Source organism: Sinohyriopsis cumingii, chromosome 16 (genome assembly GCF_028554795.1).
Source record: "Sinohyriopsis cumingii isolate HCF-2022 chromosome 16, ASM2855479v2, whole genome shotgun sequence".
Taxonomy (NCBI): Eukaryota; Metazoa; Mollusca; class Bivalvia; order Unionida; family Unionidae; genus Sinohyriopsis; species Sinohyriopsis cumingii.
Window position 1 is genome coordinate 77,850,338 of NC_142976.1, and position 15,476 is coordinate 77,865,813.

General features: G+C 34.6%; 1 protein-coding gene across 1 annotated transcript in view; it reads left to right on the forward strand.

The window, feature by feature from the left end:
* Positions 1-15,476, forward strand: part of LOC149780853 (uncharacterized) — a 137,616-nt gene that overhangs the window by 48,311 nt on the left and 73,829 nt on the right. Inside the window, exons 13-17 of the mRNA XM_089937937.1 lie at positions 628-956; positions 5,562-5,844; positions 9,657-9,813; positions 11,154-11,292; positions 14,035-14,166. Of these exons, the coding sequence (XP_089794063.1) occupies positions 628-956; positions 5,562-5,844; positions 9,657-9,813; positions 11,154-11,292; positions 14,035-14,166 (1,040 nt within the window). The remainder of the gene's footprint in view (positions 1-627; positions 957-5,561; positions 5,845-9,656; positions 9,814-11,153; positions 11,293-14,034; positions 14,167-15,476) is intronic.

The window sequence follows — 15,476 nt, forward strand, 5'->3', positions numbered from 1 at the left end:
TTACTTACTTGTATGGCTCTAATTACTTTGTTATGTTCAGGTTATCCCCAGTATTAGAAAAACTACACTGTACCTTCAAGCTGTATTGTCTTTCTGACAAACTGTCTTGAATGTAATGGACCATTTGGTTCACTGACACATAAAACAATCAGGTGCTCTAGACACTGAGTTGTCAGAAAATTTTACAGTCATCAAAAAGATACTCAAAAAATCAGTTTAACTTGTACTTCCTCAGTAAACTTCAAATTATTAAAAATATTCTTCCATGCTTGTTACCTGATGAATCTTTGATAAAAATAGCGAGGAAGAAAAATAGTTAATAATAATAATGAGACTCATGCTTATTGTTGTTAGCAAAAATAGTTAAGACAAAGGTCCACCTCTTTTCTGGATAAGGAGGCACATATTTTTGAGGTCTGAATGGAGAAAAAAGAACAAGTAAAGGGTATTGTCTTTTCAGAAGAAACTTTGGCTCCCAAACACTCAATTTATTGAAAAGACATCCCTGTAGATAGGAAGAGAACCATTGACTGTAGAAATTGTTGATTAAAAGAGATAAAAATATATCTGGACATTATTCATGTGAAGCTTATTGCTTTTCTCATGGAAAATTGCGACCATTTGCAGGCAAGCCTGAGTGCAAAAAGTCAAATGATGCATCAGTCATTGATACAGAAATTAAAGAGGACCTAAACCTGGAACTGATAGAGGTTACTGATACAGTAGCCATTCCTGACAAAGGAACAGATGAGACTACAGGTATTTTGTCTGATGGAACAGACAGCGAAAAGAATCAAGAAGGTGTGGAAAAGGAGGAGTTGGAGAGTCTCAAAGAAGAGTCAGAAGAGGAAATAGCTGAGGAACAGGATCCCTGCCTTACTCTCATCAATGAAATCAGAAGAGATGAGTTTGGAATAGGTGTAGAATTGAATGAAGATGGAAAGAGGCTTATGCAGGTTCATTCATCTTTATCGTACAGTTAATAAAAAATATTGTCTTCATTGGGATTTTTTGTTGGGGATAATAAGGGTTGTGTCATACACAATATTGTCTTCATTGGGATTTTTTGTTGGGGATAATAAGGGTTGTGTCATACACAATATTGTCTTCATTGGGATTTTTTGTTGGGGATAATAAGGGTTGTGTCATACACAATATTGTCTTCATTGGGATTTTTTGTTGGGGATAATAAGGGTTGTGTCATACACAATATTGTCTTCATTGAGATTTTTTGTTGGGGATAATAAGGGTTGTGTCATACACAATATTGTCTTCATTGGGATTTTTTGTTGGGGATAATAAGGGTTGTGTCATACACAATATTGTCTTCATTGGGATAATAAGGGTTGTGTCATAGACAATATTGTCTCCATTGGGATAATAAGGGTTGTGTCATAGACAATATTGTCTTCATTGGGATTTTTGTTGGGGATAATAAGGGTTGTGTCATAGACAATATTGTCTTCATTGGGATGATAAGGGTTGTGTCATAGACAGTATTGTCTTCATTGGGATAATAAGGGTTGTGTCATAGACAATATTGTCTTCATTGAGATAATAAGGGTTGTGTCATAGACAGTATTGTCTTCATTGGGATAATAAGGGTTGTGTCATAGACAATATTGTCTTCATTGGGATAATAAGGGTTGTGTCATAGACAATATTGTCTTCATTGGAATAATAAGGGTTGTGTCATAGACAATATTGTCCTTTATATGAATGTTACCTGAGGCAACAAGATTTCTATAAGTTATCCTTCATAGGATGAAACTGTATCATATACACTTGCTTGTAAGTCCAGTACAATTAAAAACTGCACAGACCCAGATATGTTATTGCATAATGCCCCATCATATCTGGGTCTGTGCAGTTTGTTATTAGTAATCAGCAGAACAAACAATATAGACACTGACCTGCCACCAGGGTCAATACTGTTTGCAGTATGGCAGTATACATGCAAGCTGATTCAGATTGGTTCTTTCTGATGGCTGAACATAACTTTGCAAAGATGTCTGGTCTTTAACAAATTTCTAAATATTACCTTCAGACTTTTACCCTACAAAACATTATACTTCGTGTAAAATTAATTTTAATTGCAATTTGAGGAATATATTCTCTTATATTTATCTAGTGTGAATTCATCATCATGAGTCATTTCAATAATCCCAGGCTTTAGCAAGTGATTCAGGACCTGTATATGTTATTCATTATCAAAGTTTGTTTTTGCCTCATGAAGATACATATCCCTGATTCGTTGAATATGAACACAAATAAAATTTAATCTTGCGGAATGTAAATATGATCATTTTTCCTGGCAACCTTCCTTTATATATGTATTGGCTATCCAGTGAAGTCCATTTCAGTAAATTCTCTTCGATAAAAACGAGCTTAATTTTAGATAAACAAATTTTACCTCACTGTCAATATCTGCCAAATTTATCTGGACAAATTATCCTTTTGATCCTCACTGTATATCAACATTCTCTGGACAAATGATCCTTTTGACCCTCACTGTATGTCAACTTTCTCTAGACAAATGATCCTTTTGACCTTCACTGTATGTCAACTTTCTCTAAACAAATGATCCCTTTGACCCTCACTGTATGTCAACTTTCTCTGGACAAATGATCCTTTTGACCCTCACTGTATGTCAACTTTCTCTAAACAAATGATCCTTTTGACCCTCACTGTATGTCAACTTTCTCTGGACAAATGATCCTTTTGACCCTCACTGTATGTCAACTTTCTCTAGACAAATGATCCTTTTGACCCTCACTGTATGACAACTTTCTCTGGACAAATGATCCTTTTGACCCTCACTGTATGTCAACATTTTCTGGACAAATGATCCTTTTGACCCTCACTGTATGTCAACTTTCTCTAGACAAATGATCCTTTTGACCCTCACTGTATGTCAACTTTCTCTAAACAAATGATCCCTTTGACCCTCACTGTATGTCAACTTTCTCTGGACAAATGATCCTTTTGACCCTCACTGTATGTCAACTTTCTCTAAACAAATGATCCTTTTGACCCTCACGGTATGTCAACTTTCTCTGGACAAATGATCCTTTTGACCCTCACTGTATGTCAACTTTCTCTAGACAAATGATCCTTTTGACCCTCACTGTATGTCAACTTTCTCTGGACAAATGATCCTTTTGACCCTCACTGTATGTCAACATTTTCTGGACAAATGATCCTTTTGACCCTCACTGTATGTCAACTTTCTCTAGACAAATGATCCTTTTGACCTTCACTGTATGTCAACTTTCTCTAAACAAATGATCCCTTTGACCCTCACTGTATGTCAACTTTCTCTTGACAAATGATCCTTTTGACCCTCACTGTATGTCAACTTTCTCTAAACAAATGATCCTTTTGACCCTCACTGTATGTCAGCTTTCTCTGGACAAATGATCCTTTTGACCCTCACTGTATGTCAGCTTTCTCTAGACAAATGATCCTTTTGACCCTCACTGTATGTCAACTTTCTCTGGACAAATGATCCTTTTGACCCTCACTGTATGTCAACTTTCTCTAAACAAATGATCCTTTTGACCCTCACTGTATGTCAACTTTCTCTGGACAAATGATCCTTTTGACCCTCACTGTATGTCAACTTTCTCTAGACAAATGATCCTTTTGACCCTCACTGTATGACAACTTTCTCTGGACAAATGATCCTTTTGACCCTCACTGTATGTCAACATTTTCTGGACAAATGATCCTTTTGACCCTCACTGTATGTCAACTTTCTCTAGACAAATGATCCTTTTGACCCTCACTGTATGTCAACTTTCTCTAAACAAATGATCCCTTTGACCCTCACTGTATGTCAACTTTCTCTGGACAAATGATCCTTTTGACCCTCACTGTATGTCAACTTTCTCTAAACAAATGATCCTTTTGACCCTCACGGTATGTCAACTTTCTCTGGACAAATGATCCTTTTGACCCTCACTGTATGTCAACTTTCTCTAGACAAATGATCCTTTTGACCCTCACTGTATGTCAACTTTCTCTGGACAAATGATCCTTTTGACCCTCACTGTATGTCAACATTTTCTGGACAAATGATCCTTTTGACCCTCACTGTATGTCAACTTTCTCTAGACAAATGATCCTTTTGACCTTCACTGTATGTCAACTTTCTCTAAACAAATGATCCCTTTGACCCTCACTGTATGTCAACTTTCTCTTGACAAATGATCCTTTTGACCCTCACTGTATGTCAACTTTCTCTAAACAAATGATCCTTTTGACCCTCACTGTATGTCAGCTTTCTCTGGACAAATGATCCTTTTGACCCTCACTGTATGTCAGCTTTCTCTAGACAAATGATCCTTTTGACCCTCACTGTATGTCAACTTTCTCTGGACAAATGATCCTTTTGACCCTCACTGTATGTCAACTTTCTCTAAACAAATGATCCTTTTGACCCTCACTGTATGTCAACTTTCTCTGGACAAATGATCCTTTTGACCCTCACTGTATGTCAACTTTCTCTAGACAAATGATCCTTTTGACCCTCACTGTATGACAACTTTCTCTGGACAAATGATCCTTTTGACCCTCACTGTATGTCAACATTTTCTGGACAAATGATCCTTTTGACCCTCACTGTATGTCAACTTTCTCTAGACAAATGATCCTTTTGACCCTCACTGTATGTCAACTTTCTCTAAACAAATGATCCCTTTGACCCTCACTGTATGTCAACTTTCTCTGGACAAATGATCCTTTTGACCCTCACTGTATGTCAACTTTCTCTAAACAAATGATCCTTTTGACCCTCACGGTATGTCAACTTTCTCTGGACAAATGATCCTTTTGACCCTCACTGTATGTCAACTTTCTCTAGACAAATGATCCTTTTGACCCTCACTGTATGTCAACTTTCTCTGGACAAATGATCCTTTTGACCCTCACTGTATGTCAACTTTCTCTAGACAAATGATCCTTTTGACCTTCACTGTATGTCAACTTTCTCTAAACAAATGATCGCTTTGACCCTCACTGTATGTCAACTTTCTCTTGACAAATGATCCTTTTGACCCTCACTGTATGTCAACTTTCTCTAGACAAATGATCCTTTTGACCTCACTGTATGTCAACTTTCTCTGGACAAATGATCCTTTTGACCCTCACTGTATGTCAACTTTCTCTAAACAAATGATCCTTTTGACCCTCACTGTATGTCAACTTTTCTAAACAAATGATCCTTTTGACCCTCACTGTATGTCAACTTTCTCTAAACAAATGATCCTTTTGACCTTCACTGTATGTCAACATTTTCTGGACAAATGATGCTTTTGATCCTCATGCAAATATCTGTGACATTCTCTTAATATTTGGCAACATTCTCTCAATGAATGAATCCTTTTGTTTAAGGAAGCAGAATACAAATAGAGTATATATTGATGTGTGTTATAACTGGGTCTCAGTGAGTCATTCTTCATAGCTAGGCAAATGTAATCAAAGGTCTTGCTAAAAATATATTATTGTATCTATCATTCAGCCAAATATATATTTATAGTATCATTTCATTTGTACAATAGGTTCAGCAGGAGAGATTGGGGCGAAGTCTTGACCGTCTGTCCAAGGATCTGTATAGTAAGGACACTCACTTCGTGCTGGAGCTTGTTCAGAATGCAGATGACAATAAATATCCAGATGAAATTTTGTCTGGTGAAAATGATGCATGCCCCTCAGCCAGGTTTATTATTAATGAGAAATATGTCATGGTGCTTAACAATGAATGTGGTTTTAGAGAGAAGGACATTCGTGCTTTGTGTGACGTGGGGCGGAGTACAAAGGGCAAACACAAGTATGGATACATAGGTATGGAGTGGAGGTTAAGCTATTTTTACATTTCGACTTTTAAAAAGCCCCAAATAAACAAGCTTAAGTATAGAAGATTCATGAAAGTATATATTTGTATGGTCATGTGTGAAATTTTATCCAGAATTAAAACTTTCAGTACCACATACATCGAAAATTATTTTTGAATTACATATCGATAATTAAGACTATGTTGAATATCATTCACAGATTTGTTTAAAAATTTGCAAGTTATGAATGCTCTCACCTTCATTCTGTGTATGTCACTATTTTAAATCACTCATTTCATTATCATGGGCTTTGCATCAAGATACAGGAACCCGATACTGATAACTGTCTGTCTGTCTGCACATCCATACACACTTCTTTTAACCAGCTAAACTCTGCAACCCTTACACAAAATTGGATGCCACTTGTTATGCGAATTGTCTGTTACATGTAGATATGCTTTTAAAGGTTTCCTCTTTTTAGGTGCACTTTTCAATAAGTTTTTGTTCTTTTCTCAATCAGTATTACATCTGCACTATGGCAGAGCCTTGTAACTCGCAGAGCACAGGAATTATTCAACAGATTCTGATGTAATTTACATTATCTCATAGCCTGGGATGTGCCTTGTAGTGGTCTTGTCTTGTCAATTCCATTCAAATAGAATTATGACCCTTGTCGAAAAGTTTTACATCTTCACATGTGACGTTGCTTGTAATCAGCATATCCAAAGAACTATTCAACATATTCTGATGCAATTTACTATGAACATTATCACGTAAGTCTATATGTAACATAGAGTAGGTTGATCTTTTATAGAAGAGTTATGGCCCCTGATTACTCATCAATCTGTCTTTGGTTTTCAAAAGATTACTTCACCAAAATTTGTTGGATTTCAACCATTTTATATTCAGATTGATAAAACCTTGAGTGAATTTGATTTCCAGTGTTCCATGACATTTACATCCCTCCTTTGGCCCAAGATTTCTACAAAACAACTTTACTAAACATTGTTGGTCTCCAACCTAATTTGTCATGGAGCTTAACATTGATGAGACCTTGAATGACTTGAATTTCAAGAATTCTACATTAAAATAGTTATTACCCATCATTGCCCATCTTCCTAACCTTGACTTCCATGGCATAAATGTCATGATTTGGAATGTTTATTTCCCGTGAAAACTCATCTCCAGACTTTGGTTTTCCAACAAGGATTCTTTGGTGTAAAGCTATATTAAATGAATATATAGAGAGTAGAACCCTTTGCAATGCACCCATTGCTATAGTGTCTGGATATATTTTGTGGCAGCACCAGTAGACAGAATTTAAAGTTGTCTCGTGTTGAATGTCAAGATCATTAAAAACTAATTTATATACAAATTCGGTGAAAAGATAGCTGAAAGTCAGATGTAAAAATTATCTTGAGTAACAACCTACAAGTAGATATTACAAAATAACTCAGTATCCTTAGCAGTGTCCTATACTTCTTATTTATTGCGTCTAATCCACATATGTCTATCCCACCAATCCATTTCCCTTGTATCCCTGCCCCAAAAGAGTTACTATCATCACTCCAAGTTTTTGGACATCTTTAAATGTCTGGTCTGAACAATTTTTTTTAATGCACCCTGAGTTTCATACAGGTATAATGGGTTATTTTGTTACTTGACGCTGATTGTTGAACACACTAATTGAGTTTTCATTAAGAAATAGAAAAGGTAGTTTAATTTCTTACAGAGCCCTCTATCTAAAAAAAATGAAAACTATTGGCTATGATAGACTTTAGTAGTTGTCATTTTAAGATTAGTGGTCTAAACTGCTTGCCTTTACCAGTCACTGCCATCTCACCTCTGTCTGCTTGGGTTTGAGTCTTGGGCTCTGCCGTTGTGGGTTTGTGAGAAAGCTGCCAGTAGCTTCCCGTGAGTCATTGGTTCTTGTGAGGGTTTTTCAACAGGTTTGTCTTCCACCAATTATTCTGACCGCCATGTATAGAATATCCTGTGCCAAGAAATGGTGTTAAACCCAAAACAACAACAACAACAATTTTAAGGTATCTGCCATAGTTTTAAATGAATATTTTTGGGGGTAAATTGCTTTAAAATCAAGAATTCATAAGTTTCCTATATATACTAATTTTATTTGAATGTTGACATTGACTGATAGACATGATATAAGAAAAAAATCATAAGCACAAAATAATTTCAACATAAGAAAAAAAACAATTGCTCTAAAGATAGGATAAATTAATAAAACTGATCTAACATTTTATTTCTCATACCATTTAACTGTTTAAATTAATTCAGTTCATCCAATGTAAGCAATGTTGCAATTGTTTAAGATGATCAGTCCTTGTAAGCTGCATTGTAAATATCTTATCTTAATCATAAAATGTCTTATAGAATGAATATATCAAACATATTTGCCCCGTTATCAGATAGATATGTGATGGATCAATGAAAATTAATAACATTTTTTTAGTAGATTAAAGTATGTAATTTGTGCAACATTTATTTTTGCATAATGTATGCCTGGCATAGAGAATTTTGCAATCCCATTTTGATTGATCAATATATTCACATTTTAGGTAAACGACATTAAACTAAATTTATATATTTGTTATTGAAAGCTGTTTCTTCAGTAATGTTGGAGACGATGATGCTCAATAATAATTATTGTTTTCCCCACAACCAACCTATTCATATGTCACTGAATTTTATTAATTTAATAATGCATGGTATTAAAATTAATGCCTCTTGTTGATTCAGAGTGCCTTGTTATCAAAGGTCTATTGCATTGCAAGCCCTGACTGGCCATTAGTTCAGCCTGTATGAAAATTGTGGTGTAGAACATAGTGGGCCATACTTGGGACCATAACTGATGAAATTTGAATAAAGTTTTTGGTTTGGTTTAGTTTGGTGCTTGACGGTATGGCAACATAAGTAGGTTATTTAGTGCCAGAGGCATTTGGAGTAAAGTGCCTTGCTCAAGGACACCATGGTAGTTGACCCAGGTGGTCAGATGATAGGATACGAACCTGCACCCTTGCGGTCTTAGGTCTGGCACACTAACCACTAAGCCACTGCAGCTTCCTTAAAATAACATTAGCAACTCAGGAATAAAGGCTTCAGTAGTCTTTGACAGCCATTGTCCAGTCTGTCGATTAAACTGCAAGTCTAATCTTATATTCAGTGGTCATATATGACAATTCTGACAAGACTAACTTCCCTGACATTAACAAATTGTTTTTGTTGTTTACCTATATATATATATATATATATATATATATGCACACAACACATGCACACACACACCATAGAGAGTCTGATTTGATAGTATCAACATTATAAACGTAATCTTTAATTAGCCAGCTCCAGAAACAAAAAACAGTTGATCTTGCCCCAAACCTTTGATTTTGGACAGTATCATTTGTAATTATTTTCTTTGTTCCGAAAATGTTGGATATCAGATAAGATAAACATAAAGTGAAGATAATAAATAAATCGATTGAAATTGTAGAACAATTTTACACTTCTACAAATCTCATCCAGTTTTGCCCAAAGGAAGAAGATGCAACATCAGGCCACATCCAGCTTGCAACCTGGTTTTATCTGGGGGTTTTATATTGTACTGTGTGGTTTTGAAAATAGCTATTCAGCCCTCATCATGGAAGACGTTTTACGTGCCTGACCTAGAGATTTCAGGTGTCTGCTTTAGAGAGGTTAGGATGAATTGATCAGCATCATCCTGAAATAGGCAGTATTACATAATTCCATGCATGTTGTTTTCAAAACATGAGGAGACAGTAATAGCATGTTACTTTGATACAGGCCAGAAGGGAATCGGCTTCAAGTCTGTTTTCCGTGTGACTGACTGCCCTGAAGTTCATTCCAATGGCTACCATATCTGCTTTGATGTCCATGGCGGTCCAATGGGATACATTCTTCCAAACTGGGTACCAGAGGACAAATGGGAGGCAGAGGATGGGTAAATAAACACCATATTGTTTCCAACATAATGTACTTCCAGTTGTTAGTGTTGTAGACCTAAAACTGACATTGCATAAATCATTAGCAGATCAGTGTCTTCACTGTTCATTGTAGTTAGGATGTGATGTTGGTGTCAACCCTTACCTGCCTGATTGGGTCTATGTTATCTGCAGCTGATGTATCTGATACATCTGTGAATGTGGTCAAGGTTTTATACACCTGCATAAGCTGGAGACTATATTATGATGCTATTCATCAATCTGTCTCTCCCTATTCCATTCTTCATGACTAAACTGTAATTAGCTTAAACGTGAGACAAGGAAATACCAATTGAATTTGGGTTCAAAGTTCAATTGTATGGGTCAGAGTGACTCCAAGAAGCAAAGGTATTTCCTCAAGTATCTAAAGTCCTATTCCACAAACCATGACCAGACTTTGTGGATGGCTTGCATGTGAGACAGGAACAGCACCTAGATGTTTTGTAAAGGTGCTAAAGGTCAAGGTCTCCAAGATCAGACTAAGAAAAAATTACTGTAACTTGAGTTCTGACTTTAGTTTTAGCATTACCATATTTGTGGATGGCTGAACTGGAGACCAGATTTTTTAAATTGATGTCAGATTTGAAAGGTCAAAGTTCATTAGTAGCTTGAACTTTCGGCAACCTTTATAGCCGGCTTACATATGAAGCAAAAAAGAAACCTATTGATTTTAGGGTTGTGGGTTTAAGATGAAGATCACAGTGGCAGCAAAATAGTATACAAGTTAAGCGAGTGCTACATCTTTTGGTACCTGAGTATCTGACCAACAAAAGAGGTTTTACATTTATAAAAAGTATAACATTATGTACCACATGGTAGGCTTATTATGTACTATTGTTCCTTATTTGATTATGTTTAAACCATTTTCAAAGGATTTAAATCCAGAAAATTATAGTTTAAATGTTTTTGGGATTTTGACTAAATAATATATCAACCAGATTCATATCAACACATCTAATGTGGCAATATGACATTATCTTTTAATTTAATATATTATAGTGAAAATTAAAATTCTAGGGTGTCATTTTGGTACCCATACTTTTATTTCCAATTTTCTTACAGATCATCTACATCTGACTGGATAAATCAAGAGTCTCACAACATGCCTATGATTGACATTGATATTTTTAAGACGCATTTTGAGTGACAAGAGTGATTTCTTCTGTCCAAAAGTAATTTGTTTTCTCCTATAATATCTTTGTGTCTTGGCCTTCATTTTAATATACCATTTATTTTCTGTTCTTGTTTTCTAGAAATATAAAGCATACGTTTAAAAGTGTTTCTTCCTTATTTCTGACAGGTGGATAACAAAAATAGTTCTCCCATTGAAGGAAGAAATGCAAACCCAGTCTAGGACACTAGCAGCACGCTTCAATGATATCCACCCATCACTGCTTCTGTTCTTGCACAGACTAAGGGAGATCACCATAGACAACAAGGTAACATTCTTCTGTTTATTACTTGAAAAATTAATAACATTCTGAGTTTCAGTGTCATTTGAAATACTTTACATCTGAGTTCTCTGCATCTCTTCATTGGTTTAAAGTGTCTAACAGGCTTCATATTGCACTTCCTTAGTTTAAAGTGTCTACCATGCTTCATAGCGCACTTCCTTAGTTAAAGTGTCTACCAGGCTTCATAGTGCACTTCCTTAGTTTAAAGTGTCTACCAGGCTTCATAGCGCACTTCCTTACTTTAAAGTGTCTACCAGGCTTCATAGCACACTTCCTTACTTTAAAGTGTCTACCAGGCTTCATAGCGCACTTCCTTTCACAATATAGGCCTAGTTTTCCCAAAGCAATTTTTAAGGCTGACTTGTGTAAATAGCATTGTTTTATATGACTCTTTCAAACAGTAACATTTTGGCATATTTTCAAAGATTGCCTTTGTAATGAAATATTACATACAAGATTGTCATTGTATCATCAGTTGCACAAGCTTCTTATCCTTGAATGGCAAAAACACTTAATTATCAGAAAGAGCAAACTAGAAATGTGCATTGTATAATATTGTTACCATGTAATGAATTCTATGAATGGAACAGCAAGTTGCATGTAGACATAATCTGAAAAAACCTTGCTTTTGGGGAGATCTATTACTATCTCCATCTGTCTGTCTCAGTTTGTAATCTGCCTTTATTCATGTCTGTAAACAGTTTCATTTCCTAAGCCTAAATGAGAAACTAATGAAGTTAGTGGTATGAAACTTTCTTCACATTAAACTTGTGGTCTGGGTGTGCCTTTTTGCTATTTACAATTCCTCAGGTTTTATATTTTATTTTGCTTTTGTCTACTTGTCTGTCTATCCATCTATCAATTTTCCACAATTTTGCTTCTAGAACAAAACTAATAAATGTTGTAGAATACATATACATATGTATAAATTTCCTACTCATATTAAACTAGTGGTGTTGATGTGCTTTTTCTAATGATGTAGAATACATATATATATATATATATATATACATATAAATTTCCTACTCATATTAAACTAGTGGTGTTGATGTGCTTTTTGTATTTCCTACTCATATTAAACTAGACGTGTTGATATGCTTTTTTGTAGTTCCTAAGGGCCCAATGACCCCTAACAGGTCAACAAGTGAGGTCATTTAGAAAATAAATAGGGGTTGCAAACACCTTTTTGTTTTAAGTTTATTGAAGAAATTCAAACACATCATTATCATGGGTACTTGTGTTGTGGATTTATTAGTTTTTGCCATAAATATTAAATTTTTCAGTATTATATGCTTCTGATCATTTGTTGCTGAGTGAGATATTAGCACTATTTTCTACATTCTACTTATCCCTTAAAATAACCCTGTCCACTGTTCTGGACATAGCTGCTTGATAAGAAAATGGAAACTGTCTTTCACCACTATCATTTGGGGTCTTATTTATACTTAATATTGGTACCATTTATGGAACTTTCGTGTACTAAAGATGAAAAATAAGGGTCACTGGTACAAGGGCACAGCACTGAATGAACCTTGCCACATGTTAGTTTCCAAGGCAAAAACTACAAAACTCTTAAAGAAATCTTTGAAATTTGGTAAACACATTGAACTAGTGGGTTACATGTACATTTTTCTATTCATATTGCTTCATTTAAGATATATGAACATTTTCATTCATTTGTCTGTTCATTCATGTAACCATAATTCACATTTTTGTTTGTGGAGCATAACTCAGAAAGCATTCAAGGTGTATGTACTCTTAGTACAGGTATTAGATGAGTGATCCAGATGTGGCTCTGGCTAGTAACAATTGTTTGGTATTAATATCTTTACATTTTTATCTGTTTGCTTGTTATTTACCACCCACCATTCATTTCCATTTCTGGAGTAAAACTCATGACACATACTTCCCTGTATAGTAAATAAGAACTTCCTATATATGAACTCTTGTAACAAGTCACTTAAGTCTCTTACCAGACATTTTGGCTGGGTGGGGCTTGAAAGTGACTCTTTTTTTGTTCTTTTAAAAAATAAAAAATTTTTTACCACCCACCTACCACAAGAGATAATGAGATACGGTTATTGTCCATCTCTGTCATAACTTCTTTCCAGTATAATTCTCAAATCATTCAAGATATTCCAGCCAAATTTTGTAAATGTGTCAAGCAAGATCAATCCCTCCATACTGATGGCATAGTGTCCATTTTCCTTTACCAAATATAGTTTGTATAACTAATTTACCAACAATAATAACAAGATTTTTGGTCTTATTAAAATTGGAAAAAAAAGCATCAATACTTTGGCTTTTCAGGTAAGTTTTTCCTGTCAAGGGAGGGAACTCAAAGTTAGGTAAATGATTAGACCGGCTTGTAGCAGTTGTACTTGAATATTATTTTAATAGTAATATTTTAACATGATTTAAACAGAAAATTACTACAGTAATACCTACAATAATGTTTGAAATGTTTGTGTAAATTCTCTAGTGACATAATAAGAAAATTTTAAAAATATTTTCAAAATTCCTTATAGCAGTATGTTTACACTAGTAAAAAGGACCATGAATAGCAAATTCTCTGGAATTCTTCCATCTAATCATAGGGAACTTAGTATATCTTCAGCCCTCCAAGCAAGCAGTATTCACAGTGCTTTGAGTCTATGTTTTATTTAAATGAAATAAGGAAAAAAATTAGAAGAATTACTAAGCTTTATGATTTTTTATTACTGTTAGATTGAGGGTCATAAGCAGACCATGAGGAAATGTGATATTGGTGATGGAGTGGTGGAGATTAAACACAGTGATGGTTCTGACAGATGGCTAGTTGTCAAAAAGGTGCTGGATGCCTCTAAAATCTCCAGTCAGGTAAATTAGAAAATAAATATGTTCATCCCTTTTGTACTTAATGTATGTGATGCATGTTCATACATATTTGCACAACAATGTTGAATCTGAAATTATTTTTATTTTTATTCTCCGAATATTTCAGATTTGATGCAAAACAATTTTTTTTACAGGTCTTGGTTTACCAGAGCACCTTCACTATGCAAGTTTTTTGCCCCGATTCTAGGACACTTAATATTTTGATTAAATGAATGAAATGTATTAAACAATGCCTTGATTTGAAACATAATGATATGTGGGCCCTTCAGCTATTAGTATCTTTTCCAAGTATGCACTGGTACACGATGTATGGAACTCTTTTCACAATACATACTTATTTCTGTAATGGTTGATTTTAAAAATTCATAATTTTATCCTCCCAGTGTATAATTTGTTTTTATTTATAAGCAGAATTTGTCTTTACCTTGTGTTTTCAGATACCAAAAAGTAATTATTATTTCTGATGTCCAAAAACTTTGAGATGAAGAAAATAATTCCTAGCAAATTGTCACCCAGAAAACTCAGTTGTCTTATGATCAGTTTCTTTCAATACCTTTCATGTAAATGCTGTTGTTTTAAAAGGAGAAAATCAGAGCAACAGTTTGTGAATGTCAGTAGTATATAATCATTTTATAAGACTTGACTCTTTCAGCACAATAAATGGATTGAATGTTGACTTTCAAAAACTACTAAAGCCTTTGCTCCAAAATTCTGGGAAATATTGGTTCCTTTTATATCCACCAGTCTATCTCTATCAACTTCTCTGTTCATCTGTAAACATTTTAGTTTCCTGACCATAGTTCTCAGATAGTTGAAGCATGTCTCATACTATCTTGATGGATTGCCTCAAAAACTCCTTGAAGTTAGAAACATTTTTATCCATCAAAAGTGATTGAATATTTCAAAACCTTGAATTTTGCTCAGAACTCCTTGTCAATGACTTCTTATGAATATAATGTTCACAAATGAATTAAAACATGTCACTTTTTAAATTCAGATTTAAAAAATTTATTTTCTGAGAATAATACATGTAGTTACCAGATTCGTTAGCAATGCTTTGTTGTTGTAAATTAATTAATAATGTTGCTTCTTCTAGACTTGAACAAGGTGATATTTGAAAATAACATAATTTCTGTACAAAAATACTTCCTTTAAAACTCCTTGCAAAGTCATTAACAAATTTAAAATCTTTAGGGCTATACAAATAATGTCAAGTTATTTCGGCCAAACTTTGATCACATGAAATAACAGACATTGTTAGGACAATCCAGCATGGTTCATTTCAACATTTG